Here is an 18,320-nt window from a genome sequence, read left to right on the forward strand (position 1 = left end):
TCTACAGCTGGACCAAGATACCTTACAGGACAAAAAGACAGTTCCTCAGGGGATCCAGAGATACAAATGTCTGAGCCAACAAACACTGACAGTCATATATGTATACTATTAAAACAACAGTACATTAAATACTTTTCCAATATAGACACAAATATAGAAGAAATTTGCATTGAGTCCCTTGCCTTCCTTGAAAATTGCTCATTAAAACGAATTTCTTTGAATTGGAATCCTTAACACATATTCACAAACTTCCCTAAACAGATTAAACACATACTGAGTATAAGTAAAACAAAGGAAACAAAGTAATTGAGAAAGTATAGCTCAAAAGAGCTTAGTCATTCCCCAATCAGAAAGCCTAGACAGGCAAGGAGCTGAGAAGAAATGCCAACATACCGCACAGAAACTGCCTAGCACTCGTGACTCCCCCAACTCAGCTGTTCCTGGGTCTCTGTGGGGGGAATGATTCCAGGACCCCCCCCTCCAGAGACCAAAATGCATGGACGCTCAAGTCCCTTATATAACATGCTATACAATAATGCAGCCATCAATTTCCAACTATGGATCAAAAATGCTGCTTATCATCCACGGTTGGTGGGATTGGCAAATGTGCAACTCAGGGATATGGTGGGCTGACTGTATGCAGTGAAAAATCCGTATATAAGTGGACCCACAAAGTTCAAATCCATGTTGCTCAAGGGCCAACGGTACAGGCAAAGTTTTTGCTTTAAATTACGAATTAAGCTTCTTAGAATATTTGCAAAAATTACATATGCAGTGGGTATATTCTTTCTTTAATATTGGGGTACTGAAATAGACCAACTAAAATCGAAAAAAAAATCAGTATCAAATATTTCACAAATATTTACTGAATACTCCTATGTATGAGATTGTGTTCTAGGCAAGAGTACAATTAGTAAGAACACATCATTAGACATTGAACACAGCAGTAAACAAAACAAAGTTCTCTTCCTTAGGAAACATATTCAGCATCAGTCAGTTCTCTAATAAGCTATCAAAGCAAAATATAGGACCGACTGGTAAAGAACAATCAAACCCCTCTCTACAGTGTGTATTTTCATTATTTAGATTAAGCATCATTAAGTCAGTGTCAAGCTGTATATAATAATTTGCAAAATCAAACTAGATTTTAACTTAAAAAAAAAGATTTTATTCATTCATTTTACAGAGAGGAGAGAGAAAGAGAGAAGGGAGGAGAAGCTGGAAGCATGAACTCCTACATGTGCCTTGACCAGGCAAGCCAGGGGTTTCAAACTGGAGATCTCAACGTTCCAGGTCAATGCTTTATCTACTGCACCACCACAGGTCAGGCTAGATTTTAACTTTTAATGCTATTAGTAAAATCCACAGATGTAAATAACTCTGGAGGTGGATAAGACCGTAGGGGTTTTATTCTTAACATTTTATGTCCACCGGAGTTAACTTGCTTAGGATCACAGAGCCAGCCTGACTAGGCAGTGGTGCAGTGGACAGAGAGTCGGCCTTGGACACAGAGGAACCAGGTTTGAAATCCCGAGGTTGCTAGCGTGAGCATGGGCTCATTTGGCTTGAGCTCAGACTCACCAGCTTGAGTGCGAGTTCCTGGCTTGAGCATGGGATCATAGACGTGACCCCATGGTCACTGGCTTAAAGCCAAAGGTTGCTGGCTTGAGCAAGGGGTCACTGGTTTGGCTGGAGCCCCCCTGTCAAGGCACATATAAGAAAGCAATTAGTGAACAACTAAGGTGCCACAACTATGAGTTGATGCTTCTCACTTCTCTCCCTGTCTGTCCCATTCTCTCTCACTAAAAAAAAAAAAAAAAAAAAAAAAAGATCACAGAGCCAACCAAAATAAGGTAGAAAAAATGGGGCACTAATCTAAGACTTTAGTCTTGTCAGATTAATATACATTCATAATTATAATTTATATATGTTTCACAAACATATATGCTATGTTTAGTGGGACATTAAAATTAAGAAATGTACTGCTTATGTAACAGTTAAAAGAACATCATTTAAGCCCTGGATGGTTGGCTCAGCAGTAGAGTGTCAGCCGTGTGTGTAGAAGTCCTGGGTTCGATTCCCCATCAGAGCACACAGAAGCGACCATCCGTTTCTCTACCCTTTCCCCCTCCTCTCTCTCTCTTCCCCTCCTGCAGCCATGGCTTGAATGGTTTGAGCAAAGTTGATCCTGGGTGCTAAGGATGGCTCCATGGCCTCAGCCTCAGGTGCCGAGCAACAAAGCTGTGGCCCAGCTGGGTAGAGTATCACCTAGAAGGGGCGTGCTGGGTGGATCCCGGTCTGGGTGCATGCAGGAGTCTGTCTCTCTGCCTCCCTGCCTCTCACTTAATAAAAAACAAAAACAGGCCTTGGCAGGTTGGCTCAGTGGTAGAGCGTTGGCCTGGCGTGCAGGAGTCCCGGGTTCGATTCCTGGCCAGGGCACACAGGAGAAGCACCTATCTGCTTCTCTGCCCCTCCCCTTCTCCTTCCTCTCTGTCTCTCTCTTCCCCTCCCACAGCCAAGGCTCCATTGGAGCAAAGTTGGCCTGGGTGCTGAGGATGGCTCTGTGGCCTCTGCCTCAGGCGCTAGGATGGCTCTGGTTGCAACAGAGCGACGCCCCAGATGGGCAAAGCATCGCCCCCTGGTGGGCAGAGCATTGATCCTGGTGGGCGTGCCGGGTGGATCCCAGTCGGGCGCATGTGGGGAGTCTGTCTGACTGCCTCCCCGTTTCCAACTTCAGAAAAATAAAAACAAAAACCAAAAACAAACAAAAAGAACAAATAGGCCTGACTAGGTGGTGGCGCAGTGGATAGAGCGTCAGGCTGGGATGTGGAGAACCTAGGTTCGAGACCCCAAGGTCACCAGCTTGAGCGTGGGCTCATTTGGTTTGAGCAAAGCTCACCAGCTTGGACCCAAGGTCGTTGGCTTAAGCAAGGGGTTACTTGGTCTGCTGTAGCCCCACGGTCAAGGCACATATGAGAAGCACATATGAGAAAGCAATCAATGAACAACTAAGGTGTTGCAACAAAAAACTAATGATTGATGCTTCTCATCTCTCTCTGTTCCTGTCTGTCTGTCCCTGTCTATCCCTCTCTCTGACTCTCTCTGTCTCTGAAAAACAAAACAAAACAAAAAACAAATAGGGATTCATGAAACTCTTAAAACAATTTTTTCAATTTTATATTAGTAAAAAATCTTTTAACTAAACTTTTTAACTCTCATGAAAAACATGTAAAATTAAATAATGTTTGCATCCATCTTTTACTGTCTCCTTCTTTTACATCCTTTCCCCATTAATAAAGTATTAATAAGCTGTCAAAACAAAATAACATAGGTGTGTGGTAAGAGAAACAGTGTAAAAGAATCCATAAACTAAACACAGAGGTGTTCTGGAATAATGAAAAGTTGTCTTGATAATGTCTAAAATCAATGTGGCAAAATATTTTCAAACTAAAGAGTAGCAGTTAACATTTATTGAGTGTTATTACTCATCAGAAACTGTTCTAAGTGCTTTACCTGTAATAACTCATTTGTTCCTTCTAACATTCATAGGAAGTTGGTGTCATTATTCCCAGCTTAAGATGGAGACATTAACACAGAGAGATTAAATAACAGCTAGAGAGTGGTGTGTCTATTCAAATCCAGACCACTTGGCCTAGAGACGAGGTTTTTAACAACTTTGTTAAAGGTTCAACCTGCATAACTGTAGCTGGGTTGAATTCTCCATTTCCCAGGAGAAAGGGCTGCCAAGACATCCATTTGCTTAGATGTGAAAACACCTCGTCTGCTTCCCTGGGCGCTGCTTCATTTAGCCCGGGGTAAACAACTAAGTACTTCGTTCAAAGTCGTATTGATACAGAAAGGTCACTGGGCTATTTTTACAACTTTTCTATGAGCTTAAATATTTCTCAAAATAAATTTAAAAAAGAAATTCTCAAATGAGAAATAGTGACTATAAGTAATACACACACACACACACACATACACACACACAAGACCCAATATTTTGAGTGTTACGTGAGAACAGAATCCTTTTCAAAGGCATCTTAATAGCTATACCATATAGCACAGAATCACAGTAGAATGGAATTAATTACCTTTGGGTTTTTCTAAAAGTCTTTGACATGTTTCTTTGACCTTGGCAAAGAGTTCAGAACCTGCCAACTTTTTAGAAATCCCAACTCTCAGCATAACAGCTCCGGGTGTGAATTTTAAGAGAGCAGCCCCAGGCTCGCGGGGTTCTTTTGGACGCTTGGGCATAAGACCAGACCAATCCACATCTATCACATCTAATGGGTCTGTAAAAAGTAAAAAAACCAGAAACGTTTTTACACTAAGAAATAGTATTCCTGTTACCAATAGAGAAATAGAAATAGTATTGTTATCTATAGAGAAATACAAATTGCAAAACACATAAATTCATTAAATAACAAGTACTTTAAACCAAAAATATTATATATATTCTTAAGATGAAAGCTTTTCTATCAACGCTAACATTTAGAATCTAAGAACCTTTACAAATAAAAAAACTTTTTTACCAAAAAAACAGGCAAGGAAACAAAAACCCAAGCAAACCCTTCCTATAAATAACTCATTCAGGCCCTGGCTGGTTGGTTTAGTGGTAGAGCGTCGGCCTGGCATGCAGGAGTCCTGGGTTCGATTCCCGGCCACGGCACACAGGAGAAGCGCCCATCTGCTTCTCTGCCCCTCCCCTTCTCCTTCCTCTCTGTCTCTCTCTTACCCTCCTGCAGCCAAGGCTCCATTGGAGTAAAGTTGGCCCGGGCGCTGAGGACAGCTCCATGGCCTCTGCCTCAGGTGCTAGAATGGCCCTGGTTGCAACAGAGCAACACCCCTGGTGGGCAGAGCATTGATTCTGGTGGGCATGCCGGGTGGATCCGGCCAGGCGCATGTGGGAGTCTGTCTGACTGCCTCCCCGTTTCCAACTTCAGAAAAATACAACCCCCCCCAAAAAAAAACCTCATTCAATTGCTTGTGAGATCCCAGAGAAAGAACTCTTATTATCTCACCAATAACAGGTCTTATGCTATGACACTTGGTATCAGAATCCTTTCACAGATTAAATCTAGGAGTGTAGTTTACATGCACATGCATACACATGTACAGACACAAATAATTCATTATGAAATTACTTTATAAATTGCACAGCTGCTCTTACTAATACTGAGAACAGATCATCCACCCATTGACAAGGAGCAGTTGAAGAAATTAATAAAATAATGTTCTATTTAGAAATACAGTTGCCAATGACAAAGATAACAATCATACATACCCTCTACATTAGAAAAATAATCATGAAATATAACTGCAAATTAAATCAAAATAAAATGTAATATTCTACACACCCAGACAAAGCAAACATGCTATGATATAAAGAAAAAACAAAATAAATACTCCAAATTTGTTATTAACAATCAGACTAATTGGGGTGATTGTGATATAGTCAGTAGAGTAAGCTCTGCTAAGGCATAAAGTATTATAAATGAATATAATTAACGAATTTAGAAAATTGAAAAAAAGAGGTATCTAACTAGGGTTCAAATATAATTTCAACTATTACAAATTTCTGCACAGTCATTTCAAAACTTGGTTTACAACATCACAGTTGTGAAGCTCTGTACCACGTACCTCCCATCGGAACACTGCTAGATAATCAGGATTTGGTTAGATTCCAAGTTATATGAAATATGAATCTTAAACTCTGGAAAGGAAATCTTAGAATTTTGCTATTTTAAATGAGGCCCTTCCCAATTCATTGGCAAGTCTACTTAAAAATGAGCACAGCGCCTGATCAGGTGGTGGCGCAGTGGATAGAGTGTCAGACTGGGATGCAGAGGACCCAGGTTCAAGACCCCGAGGTTTGAGTGAGGCTCACCGGCTTGAGCTCAAGGTCATTGGCTTGAACAAGGGGTCACCCGCTCTGCTGTAGCTCCCCAGTCAAGGTACATATGAGAAAGCAATCAATGAACAACTAAGGAGCCACAACGAAGAATTGATGCTTCTCATTTCTCTCCCTTCCTGCCTGTCTGTCCCTCTCTCTGACTCTGTCTCTGTCATGAAAAAATAAAAAAGTAAAAAATAAATAATAAAAAAAACAAGCACAGCATTTTTACTGATTATGCTTTTCAATTTACTAGCCTTTCAACATTAATTAAAATATAACTGCCTTTTATCAATTCTCACAGCTTAAAAAAGAACAAAAAATATCTTCATACAATAAATCATACATAATATTAATGTTAAACCACCTCTGCAAATGATTACCTGGCATCTTCTCCTCATCCTGTTGGTCCTCCCTCTTCTCCGCGTCACCTGCCAGAATTTCATCCAGCTCGTCGTCACTGATTGGCTCGTACCCTTCTCCAGCACCAGAGCCTAACGAATGAGCATCATCTAACTTGGATTCGTCATCTCCTGCTAGTTAGAAAAGGTAATTTAATGTAAAAGAGAGAGGTAGGAAAAAGAACATCTAAGTCAAACTAAAGATGTAGAGGCTGTGCACACTATGAAAATTTAAAAAGCATTTTTTTACTACAAAATGACATTTTTTAACTAATCAAAAACACTTGATAATTCCAAAAGAAAATAAATTCAATGAGTCAAATTTAATTTTAATGGCAAAAGCACAATATGTACAGCTATGTCAAAATAGGTTATAAAATTATAGTTAAAGCACGAGAAATAAAAACTAACATTAATATGTGGTGTTAATTTTTTACATAAAATTAAGTAAATCCAGACAAATCTATCTGCAAAGAATGCATTAATTTCTTTACCTAAACATTTTTTTAATCTTGCAAATTTATTAATAACATTTATTTCAAACTTAAATCTTAGCTCATAATATTTAGTTCACATAAAGAACTTTAGAGCAGTGAGATAAAAATATAAAAGTGCGTGTTGGCCCAGTGTGTGGATGTCCCAGGTTTGATTCCCGGTCAGGGCACACAGGAGAAGTGCCCATCTGCTTCTTCAACCCTACTCCTTCTCTTTCTCTTTCTCTTTCTCTCTCTCTCTCTCTCTCTCTCTCTCTCTCCTCCCTTCTTCCTCCTGTAGCCATGGCCCTGGGTGCTGAGGATGGCTCCATGGCCTCCGCCTCAGGCTCTAAGAAGAGCTCCGTTGCTGAGCCATGAAGCAACGCCCCAGGTGTATCCAAAAGATTTTGAACTTCGTGGATTAGTCTGTGGGCCGCACAAAATTGTTTGGTGGGCCGCATGCGGCCTGCGAGTTTGAGACCCCTGCCCTAGTGGGTGTGCCAGGTGGATCCTGGTCAGGGCACATGCAGGAGCCTGTCTGCCTCCCCTGCTCTCACTGAATGAATGAATGAATGAATGAATGAACGAACGAACGAAAAGTACCATAAATAAATGTGCCATTAATTTTCCCTATGTCCAATTCATCTTCCCTATCCCAATGTTATCCTTTAATTAATGAACATAATTTTATAAAGAATGCTATAATACAATTTTAACACATTTTTATTAGGACCACTGGTATATATTCTACTTCTTTATTTTATCAACTTTTCTTAACCACCTAGTCTCCTAGTGAGTTAGATGTAAACTTAAATTATCCAAAAATTAGAGTACATTTAATATTTCTAATCATTAGTTATCAATAATCTTTTGAGTTTACACTACTTTTCAAAATGCAACAGTATGCTTTTAGACAAAAATTTGTAGCAAATATAATAAACTATGAGATGTTTCTAGTCCTTCTAGTAATTTTCTATTCTATATTAAATTTTATAATTTCCCCATTCTCTCACCAATTCACTTATATGGTAACCAATTTTAGTAACCACACTATGCAAATATACATTTAAACATAAGTGTAAATGATATGCTTTTTAATTTTTCAAGCTTCTCTAACTCATTTTCCTACTTTAAGTGAATAAAATGTTTCATCTCACAGTAGGTAATTCACCTATAAATTTTTATGCTACGTTATCAATGACCACAACCCATGAAGAATATAGTTTAGAAAAATGGTCACAAGAGAATTTGTTCATTTACATTTAATTATGCCGAAAGTTATACCTCATTAGTACTATGGAGAACAAAGTGATGCTACTTAAAACTCAAAACTGAGAGGGAAATGTAATTAAACACTGAAGTAGAGTGTTTTTGTCAAGTAGGAAAAACATATAAAAGATGCCATATGAGCTCTGGCCGGTTGGCTCAGTGGTAGAGCGTCAGCCTGGCGTGCAGGAGTCCCGGGTTCGATTCCTGGCCAGGGCACACAGGAGAAGCGCCCATCTGCTTCTCCACCCCTCCCCCTCTCCTTCCTCTCTGTTTCTCTCCTCCCCTCCCACAGCCAAGACTCCATTGGAGCAAAGTTGGCCCGAGCACTGGGGGTGGCTCCATAGCCTCTGCCTCAGGCACTAGAATGGCTCTGGTTGCAACAGAGCAATGCCCTAGATGGGCAGAGCATCGCCCCCTGGTGGGCATGCCGGGTGATCCCGGTCGGGCGCATGCGGGAGTCTGTCTGACTGCCTCCCTGTTTCCAGCTTCAGAAAAATACAAGATGCCATATTGGAATATTTAATCAGATAACCAAAAGATGCAAGAATGTTTAATTTTAAGAGAATGTAAATTTTACTCTGGACCCAATGCTACAATATGGCAAAAAAAAAGAATACTAAAATATTACTGCTTATATACTAGGTATCTCAGAAGTTTCCTGGGGGCTTGAAGTGACAGGTTATATCAGAACAATGGTATACGCAAGCTCTGGCATCAGGAATGGACTGTGCCATGGAGGCAAAATTTCCAGGAGAATTCTCAGGGGAGTCGTAAATATTGTTACATAGATTATAATTCATCAAAGGATAAAATGCAGGCTATGTATGTACAGCCAAAACACATTTTCATTTATCTGCCATTCACTGTGTCCTTGTATATATAGTATCTATGATAAAGAAATGAAAAGCTACAGCCCTTTAAAAAAGAGGTACAGTAGAGGGGAGAGAACACCAAGGATTACAAAAGAACTATAACAGAGTGCAGGGTGCCATAAAAGATGTGTAAACACAGTACATGTTAATTTTAAAGAGTAGGCTTTTTAGAAGAAATAATCCACAAACTGGGACTTGCAGTTTGACTAAAAAAAGAGAAGAGAAAAAAGGTCTCAAAGGTCTGAGACAATGGGAAAAAGCAAGTGCAAGAAAGGCTGTAGAATGGAGCCCGTTCAGAGACTGCAGAAGCATGAGTCAGTTTGTGTGGCAGTTAGGGGTGAAGGACACAGTAACATCCCCCAACAGCTGAGGCTGAATCTGTGTGAGCTGAAGGGCTGATGTGAATTTCTCAGGGCTCCTTCCTCATTCTAGGAATGGGGAGTACAAATACAGTGTGTCTGTAAAGTCATGGTGCACTTTTGACTGGTCACAGGAAAGCAACAAAAGATGATAGAAATGTGAAGTCTGCACCAAATAAATGGAAAACCCTCCCAGTTTCTGTAGGATGATGTGGCAGCATGTGCGCATGCGTAGATGATGTAACACCGTGTATACAGCGGAGTAGCCCATGCCCACGCCAGTCGAGATGTGGATGGTACAGAGGAAAGTTCAGTGTGTCCTGTGGCTCACTAAATTCAAATCCGTGACCAAAGTGCAACGTGAATATCGGCGCATTTATAACAAAGTGCCACCACATAGGAATAACATTACTCGGTGGGATAAGCAGTTGAAGGAAACCAGCAGTTTGGAGGAGAAACCCCATTCTGGTAGGGCATCAGTAAGTGATGAGTCTGTAGAGGCCATACGGGATAGCTACCTAAGAAGCCCTAAAAAATCTGTGCGTGAGCCCACATCGAACTGCACTGAATAGGTATGAAACTGGGAGAGTTTTCCTTTTATTTGGTGCAGATTTCACATTTCTATCTCTTTCGTTGCTTTCTTGTAACCAGTCAAAAGTGCACCATGACTTTACGGACACACTGTAGTATTCTTTTCTTTTTTTTTTTTTCATTTTTCTGAAGCTGGAAACAGGGAGAGACAGTCAGACAGACTCCTGCATGCGCCCGACCGGGATCCACCCGGCACGCCCACCATGGGGCCATGCTCTGCCCACCAGGGGGCGATGCTCTGCCCATCCTGGGCGTCGCCATGTTGCGACCAGAGCCACTCTAGCGCCTGGGGCAGAGGCCACAGAGCCATCCCCAGCGCCCGGGCCATCTTTGCTTCAATGGAGCCTTGGCTGCGGGAGGGGAAGAGAGAGACAGAGAGGAAAGCGCGGCGGAAGGGTGGAGAAGCAAATGGGCGTTTCTCCTGTGTGCCCTGGCCGGGAATCGAACCCGGGTCCTCCGCACGCTAGGCCGACGCTCTACCGCTGAGCCAACCGGCCAGGGCTTCACACTGTAGTATTCTATAGTCAATCAGTCACTAAATACAGTTTTAGGTAGTAGTATAGCTTCATGTATTTGTCTTCAATTGCCACAGAATACAGGAACCAGTCATAGTTTTTTAATCCCTCTTTGAATCAAAAAGTCACCTTAATTTATAGAATTTTTATTTTTTTAAAAATCTACAGACCCTGTATCTATGTTATCTTTTATTTCATTTAGGCTTACCTGAACCAACTCTGCCTTGACAGCACTAATCAGGGGAACACATTTTAAAATTATGATATGACTTTGCTTTATAAAATTTATTTTCCCTAAAAAGCAATGCAGCAATGGAGTCAATATACACACCAGTAGATTACCTTTTTTTGGTTTGATTTTGTTTAAGAAAGAGAGAGAGAAAGAGAGGGAAGGAGGGAGGGAGGGAGGGAGGGAGGGAGGGGGGGAGAGAGAATGTATTTGTCTTCAATGATAAGCATCAACCTGTAGTTGCGGCTCCTTAGTTGTTCATTGATTGCTTCTCATATGTGCCTTGACCAGGAGGCTCCAGCTGAGCCAGTGACCCCTTGTTAAAGCCAGCGATCTTGGGCTCAAGCTGGTGAGCCTATGCTTAAGCCGATAAGCCCACACTCAAGCTGGCAACTTCGAGGTTTTGAACCTGAGTCCCCAGAGTCCCAGGTCAATGCTCTATCCACTGTGCCACTACCTGTCAGGCCAGTAGTTTACTTTTGAAAAGAAAATTATTTCCTAAGAAATTGGAAAAGGAATGGAGCAGTATAACGTCAAAAAGGTGCGACTCACCTTCCAAACTCTCATTTCTCTCAGCTTTATTTATATCTTCAAAGCCCTGTACAAAGGCTAGATCTTTATCCATTCTTTCTTTGTCCAAAGCGATGGAGTCTCGGGGAGTGCCTTCTAGGTCTCTTTCATGCTCACTCTCCAGTTTTGCTTCATTGCGTTTTACAGACTCCGTTTGGGAAGAACTCTCAAAAGTTCTGTCTCTGTCCCTGTCCCTTTCCATGGAATCAGAAATCAGTCTCTCTCTTTCCCTGTCCAAGTCTCTCCTCTTGTCTCGCTCTCTCTCCCGTTCCCGTAACCTATCACGGTCCCTGCTCCGTGACCAGTCTTTGTCAGCATCTCGGTCCCACTCCTTCTGGCGTGCCTCTCTCCTCTCTCTCTCCCGCTCTCTGTCATGCTCATACCGGTCGCGTTCCTGAAGCCTATCTCTGCTGTCAAATGACCCAGATCTGGAATGAACCTGTCGATCTGACTCAGGAGAACTTCTTCTTGAACTATGGCTTCTTGAATCCTGGCGATCTAAAATAAATGTATCATATACAAAGTTACTGTGATAAAATAGAAATATTTAATTTAAGGGTCCTCTAAAGCTCACAATGTCTCTTTTTCTATATTTACTACTAGTTATCCAAAGAATTCATATAAGTAAAAAACTGACCTCTCAAAGTGATACTTAAAATACATAAATACACATTTCCTGTCTATTTCTACTATAACCAAAAATATCTTCAAAGAAGTATACAGAATAAGTAAACACTGATAGAACCAATCAGTAAATTATATGACCTCTTCCGGTCCCCCTACTTTTTTTTCCTGTGGTCAAGAAAATGTCCTGGCTGCTGGAAGACCAGAAAGGTAAAAATTTTAGGCATTTCACCAAAAAATACCACTAAAATTTTGATATTAAGCAGACTGACATCACTGAATGTACCTTTATCATAATGTTGGTATTAATGTGTTAATAAGTAACATTTTGGAGGGATGAACTTCTACATTAAATTCCTTGAAATTTAGGACAGCATGTAAAGTAACTAATTTAGCATTTACTTGAAAATTATAATTGTATAAATATGCTAACATAGGAAATACTGGCTTGACTATAATTCGATGTTTACCTGAAGAAGTACTTCGACTGGGTTCTCCTCGCTTTAACTGATCAATCCTTGACTTTCTCTCTCCTGAGACCTCCAAGCTTTTAGTTTTTTCTCGGTCTCTTGAGCCACTGTGCAGCACTCTCTTCCGACCACTCTGGTCGTCTCCACTCCGATGGGCGGAATCATTGGATGGGGAACGGAGGCGCCCGGACGTATGACTGCGGTTACTCCGGTTGCTCCCCAGGCTGCTGCTCCTCTTCTGATCCACCGGCTTACGATGCAATGCATCTTCTACAGCAACATGAGGCACCTCTGCTTTTTCCACTCGTGTTTTGTGGCACTTTCTATGTGAGTCTTCACTGGTGCTGGCCAGGGGGGCAGGAGTGGGGGCAGTGGGGGCACAGGTGCTGACAGTAGGCGCAGAAGTGGCAAGAACAGCAGGAGCAGCCGCAGCAGCAGCTGAAGGGGGAGGAGGAGGAGGGAGGGAAGACAGGGAAGGAGTCCTTCCAGGAGCAGCCGCTGGGGGGGCGCGCTCAGGTTCCGTCACTTCCGCTCGGTCAGGCACGTCCTCATCAGACCAGTCACTGAACGCAGTGTCTTCTTTTCTCTGATCTTCTATAGGCACATCCTTATCATTGGAAATTTCAACCAACTCCTCTTTGGCTGTTAAAGGGGGAGTCCGGGGGCCTCTCTTCCTCTTACTCTGCTGGGCTGCTTCTTCATCTGAATTATCAGAATCACCTCTGGATCGCTTATGCTTTTTTTCAACACTCTTCTTCTTCAGTCCTTTTTTTGGTGAAAATACTTGACTATCTTCAGATGCTGTCTCTGTGTTACCCCTCTCTATTGCAACATCATCCTCTCTCTTTTTCTTAATAGGCTTCTTTGGGATTTTTGCTTTTCTCTTGTTTTCATCATGAGGTCCCTCAGATGTGTCATGGTCTTCAGAAGGGTGGTGTCCTATCATGTCTTGTGCCCGAATTCTTGAGCTTTCCATGATTTCTGTCTGTTCTCTCTGCTTGTCTACAGACGAAACTTTCTCTTTGAGCTCCTGCTCTTCATAGCGCCTGGAACTCTCTTTTCTTTCTGGTTTTCGATCTTCCTCCTTCCACCTACCCTGCCTGTCTTCCGGGAAGTGTGATGGACTGACAGAATGGGAGTCTGCGGGTCGCACAACCTGGCTCAACAGCCTGTGTCTTTCATCTACACAAAAAAAGTAATCACACTTCACAAAGTTAACCAACTTGCATGTGACGGATAAATAATAATAAACCAATCTTTTACTTTCATTTCAAAACTTGAAAAATGTCAATAATTTTAGAAAAAAATAAAAAGTTTTAATGCAAATAGGAAATGACAGTGATACTATTTTTAACACATACTTTAGTTACACAAGACATTCAGCAGAGCAAGAAAATTTTAAATCTTAATTCATTATTTCCTACTAATGTTAAAGAATGGTCTCTTGGTTACAAATGAATATGAATATAGACACAGAGAAAACAGACTGCTCACTTTTATCATCTCCACTGTTGTAGTTGTCACTGTCGGGGGAATGTTCTCGGCGCCGCTTAGGTGACTGACGAGGGCTGGGGCTCCCTTCATTTCTATAGCGCTTCCTAAATTGGACAAATGTAATTTATAAAATTCCAGGAAGTGAGATTTCTTTACAATGCTTTTTACTATTATTTCTTCACTATAACTAGGACATATGATTGTAGGATAGCTACATTGTCAGAGCTATATTATACAAGGGGTATTAGGCATCTTTAATAAAATTTTTCACTTCATTTGTGAAATTAAAATACACAGCAACATACCTTCCTTTTTTATTATACATGTACAGTTGAATCACTCAACTGAAAATCACTAGCTATAGATACTGCAAGGTGGAAACATACAGCAGAGGAATCAATATATTCATGAATCCTTTACTAAAACTTAACTATTTACATTTATATACCTCATGTTGGGGACCAAACAAAAAAATTATTGGCCTTAGAGTAAAAAAGATGAGTTCAACTTACAGCCATGTTACTTACTATGCAACCTTAGGTAGGTTCCTTGAAGTCACTGAATTTTAGCTTTCTCAACTGAAAACGGGGGTGGGGTGGGGGGTGTGAGGATCCATAACAAATTATAATGAAGAATAAATTAGTTACATGCCAGGCATGTTTTATAAAAATTAGTTCCTTTTCTCTTCTTAGAACTAAACCACTTACTTGCTTGGTTACATATTAATAAAATAATTCATATGTTCATTTACATTTCTTGTTCTTTAGTTGGACTTTAAATGAGTAGTGATTTATAGATACTTAAGTTATTCTGGTGTTTTCCTACATGTTTGTTAAATTTTGACTACCTACTTTTTTACTAACATTGTTTATTAATAAATATTATGGTGCAAAACTGAGAAACATATTACAACATAGTTATTTCCTTGCTAGCTCATTTTTATAAATGAGCATTCAGGTGGAAAAGGAGGAGGCCTCAGATGATAATTCACAAACCAAGACTGGGCAATTCATTACCTGGGGTGTCTCCCAACTCCCATCATTAGGCAGTATGCTTTCCTAGTCTTTGAATCTGGGCTGGCCCAGTTATTACAAGAAAATGTGGTAAAGGTGGCACTGGAAGTTTGGAAAATTAGGACTCCAGATGCCTTGCGGCTTCTGTTTTACCTGCTTGGTATGTTTTCAACATCATAGTAAAAGCAGAATTTAAATACTGGAGGATAAGAGGTTATATGGAGGAGAAATGAGATGCCCTAACCCAGTGGTCTCCAACCCCCAGGCCACGGACCGGTACCGGTCAGTGGGCAATTTGGTATCGGTCCACAGAGAAAGAATAAATAACTTACATTATTTCTGTTTTATTTATATTTAAGTCTGAACCATGTTTTGTTTTTTAAAAATGACCAGATTCCCTCTGTTACATCCATCTAAGACTCACTCTTGATGCTTGTCTCGGTCATGTGATACATTTATCTATCCCACCCTAAAGGCCAGTCTGTGTAAATATTTTCTGACATTAAACCAGTCCGTGGCCCAAAAAAGGTTGGGGACCACTGCCCTAACCAACAGCCAAGATGTGAGCGGGACCATTTAGGGTCATTCAGATCCAGTTAACGGCCATAATTGGCTGTAGAAACATGACTGATCCCAAGTGAGACCAGCAGAACTGTTCTGCTGAGCCCAGCCAAAATTGCTAATCCACAGAATCAAGAACAAAAAAACCTGTTTTAAAGTATTAACTTCTGGGTGGCTTAATTCACTGCAAGAGATTACTGACACACTACAATAAAGTAACAATGCCTGCAGCTCTGATATACTGCGAATGCTTCAGTAGCCTGAGACTAGTAATTCCAGATGTTTAGTACACAGAACTCATGAAGGATCATTAGGAATAGCACAGGCACTGTATCTTGGTAACCAGTCAACTCCATTAACTAGTTATAAAATGGATGAGATGGGATACAAGTCTGATAATTCTATCACTTTTACGTTGGTTTCCTATTAAAAACAAGTCTGTAGCAGGTGAATGAGCCAATGTGCCAGCAAAAGTGTAACTTATATAAGAATGGTTAATTATATCCCCTTCAGACGTCCCCAAACCACGGCCCGTGCATGTGACCCCCGAGGCCATTTATCCGGCCCCCACCCCTCGCCGCACTTCCGGAAGGGGCACCTTTTTCATTGGTGGTCAGTGAGAGGAGCACTGTATGTGGCGGCCCTCCAACGGTCTGAGGGACAGTGAACTGGCCCCCTGTGTAAAAAGTTTGGGGTCCCCTGCAACTACAGAGAGAGGAGAATAAAAAAAACCTTATTTTTTCCAGGCAATAAAAAAACTTTAGATACCATATATTTATAATAAAATTAAAATACAGGAAAATGTGGACAGAAAAAAAGAATTAAAAAGATAATAGGGCACACTAAAAAGCAGTAAATGAAACATTTTAAATTCTTGACTGAAATGCAACTTACAAAACCGTATGCACTCATTCATACCTTGACTTTCTCTCATCGTGTCCGTCCCTGAGGCTCCTGTCTTCTCGGACATCCTCTCGTTTCTCTCTGCGGTCCTCTCGTCCTTTGTCTTTGTCTTCCCAATCCCTCTGACGCTCTCGCTCTTTCTCCCGTTCTCTCGCTCTTTCTCGTTCCCGCTCCCGCTCTCTCTCCCGCTCCCGCTCTCTCTCCCTCTCCCTTTCTTCTCTCTCTCGCTCCCGTTCTTTTTCTCTGTCTCGCTCCCTCTCTCTTTCCCTCTCTCGATCATGGTCACGATCCCTTTCTCTCTCTCGATCTCTCTCTTTCTCCCTTTCTCTTTCTCGCTCCCGTTCCCGAGCCCGCTCTCTTTCCAGCTCTCTTTCCTTTTCTCTCTCCCGCTCTCGCTCCCGCTCCCGTTCCCGTTCCCGCTCCCGCTCTCTGTCTCGTTCCCGTTCCCGTTCCCGTTCCCGGTCTCTCTCTCTAGCCCGTTCATCTCGCCTATCATCCACTCTGTCTACTCTTCGTTCCTCTCTTCTTTCATCACGCTCAAGCTCGTCATTCCTTCCCTGATGTCGAATAGGTGAGCTTGGTCTTTGATCTACAATGAAAATCAAGTTTTGTCAGTGATTAATTTGACAGGTAACCTATGGGTAAGACAGTATGGTAAATCTTAAATTTTGTCTGTGTATAGGGTCACAGTGGCAATAAATATAAATCAGATACTAGTTTTACTTTTAATTTAATCATCCAAATAATCACCCCTAGATATTAAAAAAATTTTTTTTCCTTAAAGGTAATTTTTATTTGCCCTGTAACTAACATGTTTTCTGCTCCCCATCAATCCCCACCCACCGCCCACTGATCCGCCTTTGATCTTGCTCTGCATGCTCCCTACCCTACCTCCAGCCCACTGCTCCAACCCCACTTTCTGCCATCTCTACCCTTCACCTCTGATCTTCTCTGTCCCCCCAGCAGGACCTGAGAACACTGGTGGCAAAGGATAGGGGCAGCAGGAGGTGTAGAACATAGGAGCTGAAGGAAAAAAAAAATTTCCCTCGTGAGTCACACCTCTAATTTCAGGCAAAAATATATACACAGCAAAGTGCAGCTATTATGTAAGGAAAGTATAGTAGACCAAAACAAATATTTGTTGCTGCTCTATCAATTTAACATAAACTGAAATATTAAGGGTACTGACACTTAGCAATCTTGAAATAGTCAAATGTAAGAAGTGTTTCATATTAGTGGTATGTTTATAATTATTAACTAACTACTGATAAATTAAAAGTTATTTAATCATATAACTGATAAGTCAGATAAAGAGCTGTTTGCTTAAAATAACTGATAATCTTATCACATTATATATATATTCTATACATGGTTTATATAAACACAGAGAAAATTAGTTGGGGATCAAAAAATGTATGACAATGGCATAAACTCTTCCATGGAGATAGCCATTTTTGAAAGTAGTTAGCTGTGGTAGGATCTAGGTTACTGTGATGCTTTTACTTTCATATTATACAATATTTATCGGTTAATTATAAAGCTCATATTAAAATATGGCCAACAGATTTGCAAGTGACATACCTAACATCAACTTATTAAGCAGCATAATTTTAGGACATTTGTAGGGAAGGGTTCAATATAGTAATTTGAATTTCCTTTCTCACCACAGATTAAAGACAAGAATTATCCTTATTTACTTTTCAAAAGTTATATAGATACAAAAGTCCATAAAAATTTAAAGCTAAAACAAAACAAAACTATGTCCAGCCCCTTCCTCCTTTTCTTCTTAAAAACACAGAAATCATGGTCTAGAAGTTTATTTGCCAAAGTCATAGATATGGTAAATAGGACATTATAACTACAAGTCAGTTCTCTTAACCCCTTTTTTACTCTGGCTGAAACCAACTTAAATTGAAAATGGTTTTATGGTACTATACTTTTGATTCCCAGAATCCTCTATGACTGTCTAAATTCCTAGTTTGGGTGTCATGATAATGTCACAATGATTACCAAAAAGCTGAAACAAATTTAACACTACAACTTATAGTCAGAAGGAAATAGACTATTTTACTGATACACT

General features: G+C 40.8%; 1 protein-coding gene across 6 annotated transcripts in view; it reads right to left on the bottom strand.

The window, feature by feature from the left end:
• ZC3H13 (zinc finger CCCH-type containing 13) overlaps positions 1 to 18,320 on the bottom strand; it is an 87,618-nt gene that overhangs the window by 10,781 nt on the left and 58,517 nt on the right. For 2 of the 6 annotated variants that reach the window (XM_066236078.1, XM_066236079.1), the window contains 7 exons: positions 17,180 to 17,263; positions 16,256 to 16,829; positions 13,764 to 13,867; positions 12,270 to 13,451; positions 11,158 to 11,673; positions 6,280 to 6,432; positions 4,095 to 4,295 (listed from right to left, as the gene is read on the bottom strand). In XM_066236078.1, the coding sequence (XP_066092175.1) occupies positions 4,095 to 4,295; positions 6,280 to 6,432; positions 11,158 to 11,673; positions 12,270 to 13,451; positions 13,764 to 13,867; positions 16,256 to 16,829; positions 17,180 to 17,263 (2,814 nt within the window). The remainder of the gene's footprint in view (positions 1 to 4,094; positions 4,296 to 6,279; positions 6,433 to 11,157; positions 11,674 to 12,269; positions 13,452 to 13,763; positions 13,868 to 16,255; positions 16,830 to 17,179; positions 17,264 to 18,320) is intronic. The other 4 variants (XM_066236081.1, XM_066236080.1, XM_066236083.1 and 1 more) reach the window with 4 other exon arrangements.

This window comes from Saccopteryx bilineata, chromosome 6, assembly GCF_036850765.1.
Source record: "Saccopteryx bilineata isolate mSacBil1 chromosome 6, mSacBil1_pri_phased_curated, whole genome shotgun sequence".
NCBI lineage: Eukaryota > Metazoa > Chordata > Mammalia > Chiroptera > Emballonuridae > Saccopteryx > Saccopteryx bilineata.